The sequence below is a fragment of the Delphinapterus leucas genome, chromosome 9 (genome assembly GCF_059928025.1).
Source record: "Delphinapterus leucas isolate spDelLeu-1000000601 "Yukka" chromosome 9, BTC_Dleu_Yukka2, whole genome shotgun sequence".
Taxonomy (NCBI): domain Eukaryota; kingdom Metazoa; phylum Chordata; class Mammalia; order Artiodactyla; family Monodontidae; genus Delphinapterus; species Delphinapterus leucas.
In genome coordinates, this window is record NC_143137.1 from 92,562,771 (window position 1) to 92,580,389 (window position 17,619).

General features: G+C 39.5%; 1 protein-coding gene across 5 annotated transcripts in view; it reads left to right on the top strand.

Moving 5' to 3' along the window:
• The first annotated feature begins 788 nt into the window (after positions 1-788).
• The window catches only part of YAE1 (YAE1 maturation factor of ABCE1), a 43,929-nt gene continuing 27,098 nt past the window's right edge, over positions 789-17,619 (top strand). For 3 of the 5 annotated variants that reach the window (XR_016394392.1, XR_016394393.1, XR_016394391.1), the window contains exons 1-4: positions 789-994; positions 2,839-2,960; positions 4,551-7,421; positions 7,790-17,013. Coding sequence is in view for 1 of the 5 variants with exons in the window: in XM_022593038.2 (XP_022448746.2) it covers positions 866-994; positions 2,839-2,960; positions 4,551-4,980 (681 nt within the window). In the remaining 4 variants the exon portion in view is untranslated. Of the gene's footprint in view, positions 995-2,838; positions 2,961-4,550; positions 7,670-7,789; positions 17,014-17,619 lie in introns of those variants that run through there. The other 2 variants (XR_016394394.1, XM_022593038.2) reach the window with 2 other exon arrangements.

The following is a 17,619-nucleotide window of genomic DNA, read 5'->3' on the forward strand; positions in this document are numbered from 1 at the left end:
GAAAAAAAAAAAAGTTGGTTTGTCCAAACCTTTAAATGTACTGAGGGGGATTTTATTTTTATTTATTTTTAAAATAAATTTATTTATTTTTGGCTGAGTTGGGTCTTTGTTGCTGCACGCGGGCTTTCTCTAGTTGCGGCTCTTCGTTGCTGTGCGTAGGCTTCTCATCACGGTGGCTTCTCTTGTTGAGGAGCACTGGCTTTGGGCACACAGGCTTCAGAAGTTGCGGCGCGCAGGCTCAGTAGTTGTGGCTCATGGGCTCTAGAGCGCAGGCTCAGTAGTTGTGACACGTGGGCTTAATTGCGCTGAGGCATGTGGGATCTTCCCAGACCAGGTCTCGAGCCGGTGTCCCCTGCATTGGCAGGCGGATTCTTAACCACTGCACCACCAGAGAAGCCCTGAGGGGGATTTTAAGACAGAATCCCTCAAAAGAACTACCTTCAAAGGTTTTGCCAATGCGCCCGTCTCCAAAACCCGACCCCTGTAGAGCCCTTGGTGGGAAGGGACAGGGTTTCACTGAGGGTAGGCACCGCCTTCTGCAGAGGTCAAGGCCGGACAAGCCCCACTTGGGAGGAATCTGCCTCGCCCACAATAAGTGCACGCCCACACTTCGAGTCAAGTGAGGGAGCTGCCACAACACCAGGTAGCAAAAAGGTTCGGGCGGGAGGCAAGACCCTACCGGGATTCAAAATCCTCCCGGGACGTCCTCCCAAAATCGAAACACCGCGCACACCCACGCGCACTTCAACGCGCACGCGCAGCCATCCCGCGAGGCAACCCACCCTCCTCAGTCTCCGCCCCGCCCCGCGGACCGGAAGAAATTGCCGGCATTTCCGGCGCCGGCGCTTCTGAGGTTTCCTCAGTGATGTCGTGGTTACGAGCTGCTGCTTTGGTCCAGGGTCCTGGAGAGGAGAGGGACGTTTTTGACGAGGAAGCTGACGAGTCGGTCCTGGTGCAGCGGGAATGGCGGAGCCACATGCAGAGACGAGTCAAAGTAAAGCTGCGTGGGGGGGGGGGGTGGGCGTCCCTTGCTGTACCGGGTTGTGAGGAGAGGCGCACGACGTTGTGAAGAGGCGGGGACCCGAGAGGAGAGGGCCGAGTGGTCCGGGCCGGACCCGGCGCTGCCCTCCCTACCCCCTTATTATGCAGTCCTGCCCGCGTCCTGCTAGGGTTTCCCAATGGGTTACTTGAAAGCGCGCGACACCACAGGACGCGTTCCTAGAGCGCCCACGGGGCGCGTTGGACACTGGGGGGGCGGCGAACAAAATAAACTTTGTCTTAGGCTTTGAAGAGATTTGAGTTTGATGAGGACCAGAGGGAAGGGGATGGGGGAGAAACGTATACACTGACTGTGTGTGTCTAGTTATGGCTGTCAGAGGACATGTACGCACTTGACATGGGTTGATTGAAGAGCTCGGGAGCCTAAAGTTAGGAGTGGTGGTAATCAGGACAGCTGGAAAAAGTGCACTTAAGAATGTTGTCGAGGGCTTCCCTGGTGGCGCAGTGGTTGAGAGTCCGCCTGCCGATGCAGGGGACACAGGTTCGTGCCCCGGTCCGGGAAGATCCCACATGCCGTGGAGCGGCTGGGCCCGTGAGCCATGGCCGCTGAGCCTGCGCGTCCGGAGCCTGTGCTCCGCAATGGGAGAGGCCACAGCGGTGAGAGGCCCGCGTACCGGAAAAAAAAAAAAAAAAAAAAGAATGTTGTCGAAGGGCAGTAAGACAAAGCTAACGTGGAATCCTGATGGCTAGGTAAGGGAGTATTCATGTTGGGTTTTGTTTTTTTAATTTGTCGGGTGTCAGTTATCCATCTCGCAGTTGTCTCACTGTTGAGCCTCGGCTTTATACCACACCCCCAGTTTCCAGGTGGAGCCTTCAGCGCCTAGTTCAGGGGGAGGACGGAAGGGTGAGGTCCATTCCAGCTAGTATCCTTGACAACCATTAAGTTGCCACTAAAACTGCGCTTGTTTAATGCTTCAGTAAAATAGTACTTGTTTAGCATAACAACCATGTTGTCAGTGTCAGAAATGCTTTACATAAGGCTGAGGCGAGGCCAGTCAGTACCGAGCATCTTTTGAGTGCTGGGGCCAGACAAAAAAATCCCTGCCCACAGAGGATTTGCATTTTACTTGAATTTAGGTATCAAGCAAAATTTCTCAAACCAGACCTCTCATGGTCCTTTTGCTAAACCAGTTTCCTCTTTTCCTACTTCCGTTCCAAGACCTTACTGCCCTGCGTCACCCACCCACGCCAGTCCAGTTGCTAAGGGGATCAAACACGTAATTCCCCATGTTTCCTCTCTGTGGAGCTACTGCTAACACAGCGTTTTGTAAAACTGTATAGAGTCAGTATTTTAAAATGTGCCCAACGCAGTGGTTGAGAATCCGCCTGTCAACGCAGGGGACACGGGTTCCGTCCCTGGTCCCGGGAAGATCCCACACGCTGCGGAGCAACCAAGCCCGCGAGCCACAACTACTGAAGCCCGCGAGCCTAGAGCCCGTGCTCCGCAACGAGAGAAGCCCGCGCACCGCAACTAGAGAAAGCCCGCGCGCAGCAACGAAGACTCAACGCAGCCAAAAATAAATAAAAATTTTTTTAAAATGTGCCCAATAAGTCTAGACTTCAAAAATGGGATAAACCAATAATAAACTTTTATGAGAAGCGTAGTCTACTTTGGTTGTGTGGTTATGCCATATGTTCTAGAACCGTGTTGTTAAATAACCCAGTAGAGGCCTGTTTCATCAGTCTTCAAAATTGGTTCTATGACTTTCTAGAAAAACCTACAGTGGTTTACTTGGTGTTAGTTACAACTGTAATTCTTCATTACTTTCTTATTTTTAGGAAGGCTATAGAGATGGAATAGAAGCTGGCAAAGCAGTTACTCTTCAACAAGGTTTCAATCAAGGTTATAAGGAAGGTGCAGAAGTCATTATGAACTATGGACAACTCAGAGGAACATTGAGGTAATTTTTAAAGCTTAAATGCTGAATTATTTTAACTTCAGTACTACTGGAGGATTTTTATTAAAGTAGTATGTAAAAATAAAGCGTTTAAAGTGAAGTGCTTTTCCTATTGTTAAGTCCACAAGAGTGCTGCAGAGCATAGAATAAAATCGCCTTCAAAAAGTCAAAAGTTCATCCACTTTAATATGTGAGCCAGGTGTTGTCTTTTACTGCAAAGAAATGATAGGAAGTGTCTATTTTTTGCTACCTGAACTACCACCAATCTGTATCTCAAAGTAATTAAAAAGAACTTCAGGTTTTGAATAAAGCTTTTAGTCTTCCACATGTAGCAGAACACAATAAAATAGACGACTAGACTAGGAGTACATGATGAAAATTATAGCTGGTAACAGAAAAATGATTCCATTTACTTTAGTCCTAAATTTTGAACACCTGTCAAGATTCCATAGCAATAATGGCATGTATCAGAACCACCTGGAGCACATGGAGCTAGGAGCATGGCAGGCTTGTCCTCTTTGATGCTTTATACCTTTTCAACTGCCCTCTATCGAGAAAAACAAACTGCTTCAAGGAATCATTGATTTTTAAAAGGTATAAAACAAAAGTTGTCAAAACAAAGGAAAAATTCATTACATTGAGGTTTTCTAAAATTCAGCTATCGGGAATCAGCATTTATACTATACTAAAGTAGGAAAATGATCACATGTTTATCGTCACATCAAGTTAATCTTTTATAAGCTTAGAAAGCTTACTGCTAAATCTTACACATTTTTAAAACATCATTACTTTTCATAACAACCATTATTTCATGACGTGAATGATCTGAAATGTCAAAAAATAAAACTGTCTATACTAAAAAATTAAAGAAAAATAATTATTAGGACTAAAAGAAATCTAACCTTCTTCAATAAAATTGTTAGTTAGCTCAGCAAAGTGTCTACTCTGTAACAAAGTTGGAAAGGTGAAGTTGTCTCAAAACTTTTTTTTCCCCCCTAACCTTCGGTTTTGATGGCAAGTAGCTATATGGTTAGAACAGTGGTTTTCAACCTTGGTTGCAGCTTGTTACAGCTGGGAAGCTTTAAAAAAATAATACCCCCAGAGATTCTGATTTAATTGGTCTCAGGTGTGACCTGAGTCTTGATAAGTTTAAAAGTTTCCCAGGTGATTCTAATGTGCATCCAAGATTGAGAGTCACTAGTTTAAAAGGTGGTTGATGTCCTTAAAGGAGAAACTAATTTTTCAGATCTTTCTGTTAGTTGTATCCTTCTTCAACAGAAGCTACACAGTCATAAGGGGAAAAAAATCTAAAATCAGGAAGAGTGGATGTAGAGCTGTGAAGGAGGGGTTATGAATTATAAACAGTTTATATGATTAAGTCCAATTGTTTAATTCCTATTGAAAGATACTGTCCTTATATTTTTAATCCTGTTTTACCATCATTACTTTCCTGATTTTGACTTGCATTACTGTTATTAATAATTTTTGCATGGTGTTATCTGGAAAAGAAACATGTAAGCCTTAGCATCAAAAATTCTAAAAGCCTTTGTTTAATTTTTTTTCTATTTAACTCTTGCTTATATTTTTGTTCAGTGCTTTGCTCTCCTGGTGTCACCTTCATGATAATAGTTCGGCTCTGATCAGTAAAATAAATAATCTTCTGGATGCAGTTGGCCAGTGTGAAGAGTATGTGCTCAGACATCTGAAATCAATCACTCCACAGCCCCATGTTGTAGATTTATTGGACTCCATTCAGGATATGGACCTTTGTCATATAGCTCCAGCTGAGGAAAAGATTGATGAAGCTAAAGATGAAAGATTCTATGAAAATAATGCTGAGTTTAACAAAAACTGTAGCAAGAATCTTAGTGGGGTAGATTGTTCATCTTTAAAATATTGTAGAACACAGGAGCGTGCACATTCCGAAAACCCAAGCCTCACTTGGATTTTAGAACAGACAGCCAGTTTGGTAAAACAGCTGGGAGTATCAGTAGACATATTACAGCACCTCAAACAACTATAAAAATTATCTTCACTTTAATATTGAAAATAATATTCAGAACATTCTTAGAATATTTTGTTTCTGAACAAGCTAACCAAAATTTGTACTGATTTCTACATTGAACACTTCACTTGTAAGGTTATCCTTCATGGAAGTTTGAAATGTCTTCAAAATTAACACTATTTAATATAAGCCTACTATCTTTGTCACTGGTAATTTTTATGTGGTTTAAGATATGCTTGGAAATTCTAGTTGTCATCATTTTCAAATTTCTGATCAAAATCAAGCATTTTTGAACTCATTATTAGCAGAAATGAACAAGAATCAGACTACAGTTAACCCTTGAACAACACAGGTGTTAGGGGTACCCACCCACCATGCAGTTAAAAATCCGCATATTACTTATAGCTGGCCCTCCATACCTGCAGTTGCGAGTCTCAGATTCAACCCATCTCAGATCGTACAGTACTGTAGTATTTACTACTGAAAAAATATCCAAGTATAAGTGGACCCTAAGAGTTCAAACTCTTGCGGTTCAAGCATCAAATGTTATTTTGTAAGGTCTTAGCCCTACCTTCTGCTCTTATCACATTGTCTTGTGATTAGGACCTCACCTTGTAATCAGACCCAAGTTACAAAAAATTACCTAATGGCTAAAGTTGTAAATAGACACACAGATATATATAGATATGTAGACATATATATATTGAAATTAAGAGGCTAATAAGTGTAAAGCTGAAAAAAATGTTTATACTGATAGTTAAAACAAAATACTAAAGTTTGTTTTAGTTTATTTATTGAGGTATGATTGATTTATAATGTTTCAGGTATACAGCAGAGTGATTCAGTTATACTTTTTTTTTTCAGATTTTTTTCCATTATAGGTTATTACAAAATATTGAATATAGTTCCCTGTGGTATATAGTAGGTCCTTTTTGTTTATTTTATATATAGTAATGTGTATATGTTAATCCCAAACTTCTAATTTATCCCCACCTCCTTTCCCTTTTGGTAACTGTAAGTTTGTTTTCTATGTCTGTGAGTCTATTTCTGTTTTGTAAATAAGTTCATTTGTATCATTTTTTTAGATTCCACATATAAGTGATATCATACCATATTTGTTAAAGTTTGTTTCAGTTTTGTGTTTATTAAAAGTAAGGACACAGTTCCGTGAAAAATACAGAAAATACATTTCATGCTAAAGTACTTACTTAGCTCATCCAAGTTTTGAGTTAGTAGTGTTACCTGACAGTGTGCCAGATTATTCCTAAACTGCAGTTTTGCATCATATTTATTTAGGAATAAAACATTGAAGCCACTGACTTCTGTATTATCTTGTAGCAATATTCTTAGTCTAGCATAGACAAAATGAGATTCAAACTTATGCTCCAGGACCTAAACATATAAAATCAGGAAAGGATTTTTCATCACTTTTTTGCCTGAAACACAAATTTATGTAACATGCCTGACTTCAGAGGCACCCAAATAATTGCCTCTCATTGATAGCCATAATTTATATCTACCATCTACTGCAAAAGACTGATACCCTGAGAAAATCTTATCTGATAAAAGAGGTGTTTCAAGAGATTAAGAAAATGTGCTGCTGTGATCTTACAACCTCCATAGGGTTCACAGGACATTATGAAATTGAAGCAACAAATTTGAAATCAGAAGACCATAAAGTATGTCAGGATTTACTAAAACATGCTGAAGATATCAAGTGACATTTGACAGATGGTTTTTAAAAAAAGTGATTGTATCTCTCTAGATGTAAACACTATTTCAGAGATTTACTGATTTGTCTTGTTATGTAGATACTTTTTTCCATATTTATGAATGCAGCAAAAATCTCAAATCCACATGGAATATTATAAGCAGTCTCTGAAGTCTTCATGTTGCTCTGCCCTGCATATTAGATATGAAATATACACATCTTTAATAATACATCTCAAGGAAGTCACCCTGAGTAAAAATCTCATGAGTGCAGCAAATCTGGAGATTTTATCTGGGCTCACCCTGACAATTTCCTGAAGGTAACACCCTTTGCCACCATTGAAAATAGGTTGTTTTTGTGTAGATGTTCGTAGAAAAGGAACTCAAGAGAATTAGCTGAGTTGAATGAAGCTGTTGGGTTGAAAACATCTCTTAAGCTTACATTGCCTTTTAAAAAACCACAGAAGTTCCTGGACTGCAGAGGAAAATTAATGGCATGCTCATTATACCTGTGTTTCATGAACCTCTGTATTAGAACCACAAGAGTGAAGGAAAGAAACCTTGCCTTGTGTCTTTTACCTTGCCTCGTGTGTTCTAGGCCTGCCAAGTGTTGCTATGAAAAGACCCTAGATGAAGATAAATGTAAAGCAAGACTGCCCCGGAGCAGACACAGCAGAGTTTCAAGACCCAGGACCTAGACATTAGGCTTAGATGATGTGGCTTCCTTAAAAACAGAATTTTCACCTTGAGTAAGTTACTTCTAGATACTGACATATGTGGGGATTTTTTATTTGTTGTTGTTTTTTAAGCCCACAATACTATGCTTTTCTGGCATTTCAGTTGCTAGAGGTATTGAGGCCACCAAAATTTTTGTGATACACAAACAAGCAGAAGTGGGCAGCTGAATTCACCTACCTGCATCCTTACCTCATTTATATCCTTAGCACTGTTTATTAACTGCTTTTGTAGTACACCAAAATAAAAGCCTTGAACCAAGTCCAAGATGTGCTTTTCATCTATCTTCAGACTAAAGTTTTGTGTTCCAGTCTAAGACATAGAGAAATAAATATAGAAAGACATTCTTTTTTTAATTTTTTTATATTCTTTTCCTTTACAGTTTATCACAGCATATTGAATAGAGTTCCCTGGGCTATACGGTAGGGCCTTGTTGTTTATCCATTCTACATATAATAGTTTGCATGTGCTAATCCCAAACTCCCAATCCCTCCCCCTTGGCAACCACAAGTCTGTTCTCTTATGTCTTTGAGACTGTTTCTGTTTCATAGATAAGTTCATTTGTATCATCATATTTTAGATTCCACATGTAAGTGATATCAGATGGTGTTCGTCTTTCTCTTTCTGACTGACTTAGTACGCTAATCTCTAGGTCTATTCATGTTGCTGCAAATGGCATTATTTCATTCTTTTTTATTATGGCTGAGTAGTATTCCATTTTATATATATATATATATATATATATATACACCACATCTTCTTTATCCATTCATCTGTCAATGGACATGTAGGTTGTTTCCATGTCTTGGCTATTGTAAATAGTGCTGCTGTGAACATAGGGGTGCATGTATCTTTTTGAATTATAGTTTTGTCCAGATACATGCCCAGGAGTGGGATTGTTGGATCATATGGCAACTCTATTTTTAGTTTTTTGAGGAACCTTCATCTGTTTTCCATAGTGGCTGCACTAATTTACATTCCCCCTGTAGGAGGGTTCCCTTTTCTCCACACCCTGTCCAGCATTTGTTATTTGTAGACATTTTAATGATGGCCATTCTGACCAGTGTGAGTTTTGATTTGTATTTTAGAGATTCTTAATTTCAGACCAGTAGGTGAAGTAAATATCATATGCCATCTTAAACTACCAATCAAACTTCTTGCTCTACAGAAATTCTCCAATCTCCCATCATGAAGATACTTCACGCCCCATAGTTGCTTTTCTTGCTTTTGCTCTCATTTACTGCCTTTTCCCAACAAACCTACTGGAAGAAGAGTCCGCAGTCACTGTCTCAAATTGCTTTCTCCCCATTCACTCCTGAACATCAAACTGCTTTTTGCTAAGGTCACTGGTGGCCGCTAAATCACACGACTGCCCTGGTTGTATGATTTTCAGTCATACACTTGTCCTCTCACTTGTCTGGTTTTCAGTCCTCTCACCTGTCCTCCATCACTGGACACGAGGAACCATCTACTTTTACAATCCTTCTGCCTGCCTTCTGCAGCAGCACTTTTTCTTGTTCTACTCATTACTACTTACTTCTGCTGGGTAAACGATAAACTTGAGTTTCATTTCCAGGCCCGAGCAGCACTGTCAGTATGATTTCCCATCCTGCCTCCTTCAACACACACACACACACACACACACATCTTTATGGACACTACTCCAATGCTTTGTGGACAATCCACAACTCCTAAAGTTATTCACTCTGACTCTTCTGTCTCGAATACTTTTATTCCATATCCTTCCTTCCCAGCAAATTCCTATTTATCTATCAACACGAGCTCAAATTTCAACTTTCTCAGGCAGAGGTAGTTGCCCTTCCCATTGTTTCCTCTTCATCACTTTGAGTACCTCAAACTTCAAATTTATTCAGGAAAGTACATTATTCATCATTATATCCCCAGCACTTACCACACCCTGTATATAGATGCATATGTGGTGTTTGATGAGGGAAAAAATAACTATTTACTAGCGAAAATGAAATCCGAAATTTAGGATTCCAAAATACATCATGTTAGGAGCTTCCCTGGTGGCGCAGCGGTTAAGAATCCGCCTGCCAGTGCAGGGGACATGGGTTCGAGCCCTGGTCCGGGAAGATCCCACATGCCGCAGAGCAGCTAAGCCCATGTGCCACAACTACTGAGCCTGTGCTCTTGAGCCCACGTGCTGCAACTACTGAAGCCCAGGCACCTAGAGCACGTGCTCTGCAACAAGAGAAGCCACCACAATGAGAAGCCCATGCACTGCAACGAAGAGTGGCCCCCGCTCACTGCAACTAGAGAAAGCCCACATGCAGCAATGAAGACCCAACACAGCCAAAAATAAAATTTTAAAATTACATCATGTTATATACTTTTATTTTTAGAAGAGAAAACAAACCTTTATGTTTGCCTTTTAAATTTTTTTCCTTTTAATTTTGCATGTTAATAAAAATCCACATATACATATTCTGTCTTCATTGTACTAGGCTAAATAGTAACACTAAGGCAATAGTATTTCCCAGTCATTAAAAATCACACTTATGAATGAATAATACTACAATATAATTTTTAATGGTATAAAATTTTATTTGTACAGTTTTAGCTATTAAAGACAGAAACTACAAAAGAAAAAAATCTAATAACAGTAAGAAGGAGTTGGAGGAAATAGAGGAATGGGAAAGTAACAGCTAACATGGTGTTTACGATATACAGGCACTATTCTGAAAGTTTCACTGGTATTAGTTGCTTAATCCTCATAACAGACCTATGCAGCCAAACTATTCATTATCCCCACCCTAGAGATGAGGAAACCAGGGCACCAAGGAGACTAAGTAACTTGTCCAAATCACAGCTACTAAATGGCCCAGGTGAGATTTAAAGCAAGGCAAATCTACCTCCAGAGTTGGTGCTAAGGGTAGATGTGTACGAAATAATATGGTAGCAGTGATTGTGTTTAGTGAAGGGACTATGAACTATATTTTCCCCTTGCTGTTAATTTCTACTTTTCTGCATTTTCCCAATCTTCTCCAGTCAGCAAGTATTATTTCTATAATGTGTATAATAATCAGCAACTACAAGGAACAAAAAATTTGTTTGCTATACATCTAGAAAAAGGGAAATTCCATGCCCTACTGGGAGGAGAGAATCTTTATCATCCAGGAAGTAGTATAGAAAGGTGTGTTTAGCATATACAGAAACTAAATTCTGCGTGGACTCCTTAGGCTCTCTACACGCCTCTTAGAATAATTTGTGTCACTCATTGCAATAACGTTCCTTTAGATTTTATAAATTCCTACTTAACCTTCAAAAACAGGATGTTAGTTCACTACTGACAAGTATATGTATTGCTACAGATTTGCCAAAAAGAGCCAAGGGTCCTTAACATTCCAAACTCCATTTTCTTGCCCTATAAATAGCCTGATCTTTCATAAAGAAGGTTAACAAAGTATAATCAGAACTACTTACAACAGATTCAGTTCTGTGGGAAGTTGAATCCTGATGCTTTCATGCATGTGTATACAATTCACAATTGAGAGAGAGGCCCTGAACTTCTGGATCTGATTTATTTCCAAGGAACTGTTGAATTAGTTCAAGGCCACTGGGTGGTGCTGGTGCATCCTGATATGTATTGTGCTCACAAGAACAGGAAGCCAATGATTATCCTTAAAGCTATCTATGCCAAACAGACTGAGTCATTTATAAGATTGGGAGGATGGGGAGAGGTTTCTGGGGTATGTCAAAAAAAAAAAAAAAACCTCAAAAACGTAGGGTGCACTCCCTTTTTTAAAATTCTAGGCTGAGAATTTTTCTAAATCAAAATAACCAATCATAAGGAAACCTGTTCACAGAAAAAAGCACCATTTACTCTCCAAATTCCTGAGGCCTAAAAATAAACACCCAGAACCCAAAGCATACAGCCTGCAATCAGAAATGATATAAAATTATAACTTTACATGCACAAAGCATTTCTACTTTGTCAGACAGTACTGTGCCTAAACTGTTTCAAACATCAATCTCTCTCACACACACATACTCAACAACTTACTTTGTTAACCTATCAAATATGTCACAACCCTCTTTTTTAGTCAACAAATATACAACTAGGTAAGTTTTCCTCTACAGCTCATTCCAGCTAATATTTAAGCCTATTTCCTTATGAATTGCAGAATCACCATAATGTAATATTGCTTTGTTATTTATAAAATTAGTATAAGGTTTTATAAAGAATTTTTAACATAAAGGATAAGTAATTTGTCAAGTCCCTGTAATACTAATATGAGGGATTTGACAATAATAGTACTGACAGTCCTTGCCAATAAAGTAAAGCTGAACTGGAATGAGGATATAATGTAAATAACCTGAAAATAAAATCTTTCTTTTTCTTATTTGGAGACATTGCAAAACACATTTCTTCAAATATCAGATCCTAACATAGCCCAAGATTCTAATTTGTGATGATAAACTACAGTGAAACATCAAATAGTACTTTGAAAACCTTCAATGATGAAGTCATTACTTGTTAAAAAGCTAACCATAAATTTTTAATCTATCAGCTGTGCTAGAAATTACTGCCACGGAGTTGATTATGAACCGAAACTCATTTATTGCATTTAGACATTTAAATCCCAGGTGGGAGCCAATTAAACTATTTTCATTTGAAATCACGTTGTTTTGCTATTCAGGATGCCAAATAACATATTGTTAGTCTGTACTTTAATCTTATAGGCCTGTATGAGGTTTGTATGATGTCTAGAATCTGGCATAGTATTCATTGGGACCCCATTTGTCAGCTCAGAGACCATTTTTATTTCTGTTTGTGTGCTGGAATAAAGGGCTGCTTTCATGAAGGTAGCAGCAGCACTGGGGTCAGGGTTGTGATCCATGTTCACTCAGCTGCTCACAAGCCCCACCTCTTTGGTAAACATGAGACTTCTGACCTCATCACAGGATACTGCTATCGCCAAGGAAGTAACCAAGGGACAACTTGAGAAAGTCAAACAGAGCAAGTGGCCATTGACAGATGTTGTTTAGTTAATGGAAAGAATGAGCAGAGAGGCAGACAAGCATGCTGAAGATCAGTATAGCTTCTGGTGTGTTATAGCAGAGTATGAATCAAATCAACAATACTCCACGTCTAGGAATTTGATCTAAGAAAATAATTAAACAGGTGATGAGAACCTTCAGCACAAAGAAACTTATTGCCTCTGTAGAGAATAATGAGAAACAACCTAAATGACCAGCAATAAAAGAATTGCTAAGCAAATTTTGATACATCCACTCAGAGAAATGTTGCATACCCATTACGGATTATCATTGTGAGAACTATAGAAACAGAAAATAATTATGGTATTTTTAAAGTGAAAGTCACTGTAAAATGTTACATACATATGTGTACAAATTATGTAAAAAATGTTTTTGCAGATAAAAACTAGAAGACTATTCTCAGATATGGTAATGTATTGTAGTAGGATTAGAGGTTTTTTTTTCTTTTTCAGAACTTTCTTTTATGTCATTGTGCTGTTTTAGAATAAGAAAAGTAAAATATTTGGAGAAGTATTAGCTTTTAAGAAAAAGAGCAATGTGTACTTTATCCTGAAAATCAAAATCTGGAAAAAAGGCAAATACACTTAATTCAAAACAGTAGATCAGAAAAAGATCCCCAGACTACTATCTGGTAAGGGGGAATACAACAAATCAGGAAAAGTTTATTAAGTATATAATTTTTTCCAAGTATATCAAAAAAGCCATTCCTATTTGCCTTTAGTGCATTTTCTGACAGCCTTTGTAAGGTTTTACTTCAGCTGATACTAACAATCACACCAACTGTAATTGGAGTGGTGCCCCAAAATGTGGGTACATTCTTCGTAGCATGAGTAAACTGGCTTCCTTAAAAATCTCTGGGACTGCCTTCTCTTAACAAAATAAAATAAAACAAATAAAAATAAAGTCTATTGAATTTGTTACAGTATTGCTTCTATCAATCAGTTCATAAAATTGGGACTACTATTAGCCCAATTGAGTTATTTTGCACTCACTCCTAGGGGAAACCAATACCATACATATAAATCACTTCTACACAATATACAATATCCAATAATAAGAGCCTCAGAAAATTCAATGAGAAGTGACTGCTAAATTAAATAGATTTGAAAGAGAATATATATTCATATAATTTCTTTGTTTCTCAATATTGATTTGATTGTGGCAATAACTTTGGATAAGTTTGCCGTTATTTTGTACATGTTAATAAACTGTATGCATATAAGCTGTCTACTTTCCAAAAGAGATTTGAGCCTCTTAGTTTCCAAGTCTGTAAAATGGAGGTTGATTGCTTCTGTAAGTATCACATGCCATAATGTATGAAAGTACAGTGCTTAGTAGGTTTTGAGCACCTGGTAGGCACTCGATAAAGGAGAGCTAGTACCCTATGGTGGCTAAGCATGGCAGCCCTGAAGCCAGATTGTCTGCTTTGAAGCACAGCTCCATCATTTGCAAGTCACTGCCCCTTACTGTGCCTGTTTCTTCATCTATCAAATATTAGTGCCTGTCATAGGATTATTGTAAAGAATAAATGAATTTGTACAAGTAAAGCAGTTAGGACAGTGCCTGGCACATATTCAGTGCTCATGACACATTAGCTATTATTATATTTTCTCCTGAGCATCATGCCTGCAATTTACATAAACTGCAGCAAGAGGTTCAACTGTCTTTGGGCAACTTTAGTTATCATGATACTCCGCCATGACTCAGACACAGCCAAGCTTCCCACTGACATAGCTAGAGGTCATTAGCATGATTTCTCCCTATGTTATTTTAAAAGAAAAAGAGACAGAGAGAAAGAAGAAAGCACTTCTAAACATTTTCAAATACTAGTATAAAATTATACTTTATAGTGGTGATGATCAATGAAGTTTTTGGAAATTGGGGGATGGGTGGAGCACTTTCTTGGTTGCCAGAGTGATGAAGGAAGGGAGCTCCTGGCAATAGTTATGGAGAGGAGATGCTGTACATCCTGCACTGCCCAGGTCAGCCCTGCAATAAAGAATTGTCCTTCAGGGACTTCCCTGGTGGCGCAGTGGTTAAGAATCCACCTGCCAGTGCAGGGGACACAGGTTCAATCCCTGGTCCAGGAAGATCCCACATGCCACAGAGCAGCCAAGCCCATGTGCCACAACTACTGAGCCTGTGCTCTAGAGCCCGAGAGCCACAACTACTGAGCCCGCGTGCCGCAACTACTGAAGCCCATGTGCCTAGAGCCCTTGCTCCGCAACAAGAAAAGCCACCCGCAATGAGAGGCCCACTCACTGCAACGAAGAGTAGCCCCCGCTCGCCGCAACTAGAGAAAGCCCGCGTGCAGCAATGAAGACACAATGCAGCCAAACATTAATATTAATTAATTAATTTTAAGAAAGTCCTTCATCCCTCAACTTTCAAATGCCCCAGGAGACATTCATGTAAATGAAGACTCTGTTTGTAATGATCTAAGCCTAAAATCTAACTATATTTTAACTATAAACACAAAGTGTTTTTTTGTTCTAAAATTATTGTTTTTCCAAATTATAAAATAATTAGGCTCTTTGTAAAATATTTAAACATTACAGAAACATTGTAGAAAATATTATTTAAGAAAAGTAAATCTTCCATATTGCCACCAGTTATGGACTGAATTGTGTCCCCCAGAAATTCATGTTGAAACCTTAGCCCCAAGTACCTCAGAATGTGACTGTATTTGGAGACAGGGCCTTTTAAGAGATGATGAAGTTAAAATGAGGCTGTTAAGATGGGCCCTAATCCAACCTGACCAAGTACCCTTACAAGAAGAAGAAATTTGGACACACAAAGAGACATCAGACATATGAGTGCATGCACAGAGGAAAGACCATGTGAATACACAGCAAGAAGGCAGCCCATCTGCAAGCCAAGGAGTGAGGCCTCAGAAGGAACCACACCTGCTGACATCAGATATCTCATCTCCAGAACTATGAGAAAATAAATTTCTATTCTTTAACATCCAGTCTGTGGTATCTTGTTATGGCAGCCCTAGCAAACTAATAAACCACCCCTCCAGGTTCTTCCAGAATCTTTCTATGCACATCCTAGCAAATACCACAATTTTATTTTATAGAAATTCATTGTTTCAACAGATCTTTATTGAGTACCTACTATATTCAGAGAGGATTCACTGGTGTGCAAAACAAATCCCTACTGAAATGAGATCATACCAAATATACTAAAAGCAGCTTTATTTTTTCAATTAAATTACATCTGTGTCAGTAATGATAACTATAATTTATTAAGTGCTTTGTAATCTCCAGGCACTGGGGTAAACACTTTGCTCACCACGTGTTAGAGTACACCCTGTCCCTCCAAGCCAAATGAGATGACAGACTTGAAAGCCCTTTGGAAATTCTGAAGCTCAAGCTACATATAAAGGATTTACCCACATCTGCGGCCTTCAGAGATTCACTGACTAGTAGCCATCAAGCCTGGAAAGAGCCTTAATAAGTCAGGGATTCTAATCACTGTGCATGTGAGGAAACTGAGGCCCAGTGAAAATGGCACCTGTCGGGGCTCTTGGCTGTGATCAACAAATTGACTCTGGACAGCAGAAGCCAAAAGAATAATTTCTTGCAGGATCTTGGGGAGCCAAGGGAGAACCAAGCTCGGAAAGTTAAGGCAGGGGGCAGCAGCTCCCTCAGCTACTACTGCCCACTTGGACTCTCGGCAACACGGCTGCAGCTGCCGATAATCTATAACTACTCCAAGGTTTTGTCTAGTCCCTTCTAAGTCCCAGGCAAGAGTGTCCAATTAATTGTTCTGCCAGGGACAGGGAGAGGGAATATCTGGTACCTTACACTAGGAGGCAGAGTCATGTCTCCCAGCAAGCCTCACATTGCGGGGGGACCCCCAAATCAAGGAAGGAGACTCAAATGCTGGGCACCCAAAGGGCCAGTATCCACTACAGAGGGGAAAATTCAGGACTTGAAGTCAGCTGTCCTTTTAGTTCAGTCTTTTTTCTACAACCCTTTTCTTTACCTTCCTTGTGCCCTGGTTTCTTTAAAAACATGAAATATCTGTATTTGGGGCCAGGGAGGTGTACAGTTTAATACACACTGATCTTCTGGGGCTACGACTACTGTCTTATAGAGGGAATGTTGTACTATGTTGTGTTTGGAACTCTGCCAATTGATAACACTGTTCCTGGTATCAAGTCACCAATGTAACTCACCTGCCAGGCTGCCCCTTGCCTGAGTCAGACTCCTCTGTTATGCCTTAGTGGAGTTGTGCCCAAGTATTTACATATCAAAATACAGATTCTTTTGCTGTTAACATTCTTCCTTTTATTTCTCCTTTATATTATAATTAGGGCCCTATCATAATTTTTTTTTTTTTTTTTTTTTACGGTACGTGGGCCTCTCACTGTTGTGGCCTCTCCCGTTGCGGAGCACAGGCTCTGTTCACGCAGGCTCAGCGGCCATGGTTCACGGGCCTAGCTGCTCCGCGGCATGTGGGATCTTCCCGGACCGGGGCACGAACCCGTGTCCCCTGCATCGGCAAGCGGACTCTCAACCACTGAGCCACCAGGGAAGCCCCTTATCATAATTTTTTAAATTACGTGAGTAGGTAAGTTATCTATAAATTTCACTTCAAGGTAATAAAGGAAGTATTACAACATATTAGTTCTGGAAAAGGCTGTTGTGTCTAAAAAACACTGCTTTAAGGATAAAAACTTAGAATAAAAATTTAAAAACACTAACTTCTGTATGTATCTTCCTCACTATTTTTTTTTAATCACTGTTAGTTTCGTTATTTCATTTTCTTGGCTAATTGGCTCCAATTTATCTCAGTCTCTGCTGGTTTCCAAGACTTTTAAAAGCTCCAAACCGCTATACTTAGAGATGTTAAAATTTCTCCAACCTTTCTTTTACTCCAGCCTAGATTTAATTAACACATTACAGTGGACTTCTTGGTTTTGAAAAGCTGGTGTCTCTTAGTCCTTTGTACATGTAAGGAGTCCGTAAGCTTGGTAAAGCTTGGAAGAAGGAAAAATTATAGCTACCCCACCTACTATACAGCAGTGGCAGGAATTTCCACAGTGTTTCTTTTCTGATAATAATAGTCTCCTCTGAAAGGAGAAAGCTTCCCCACTTATATCAAGTATGTGGCTATTTGGTTAGAAGTTGTTCACTTATTACATCCATTTACTTGATCTTATTAACAGATTAAACA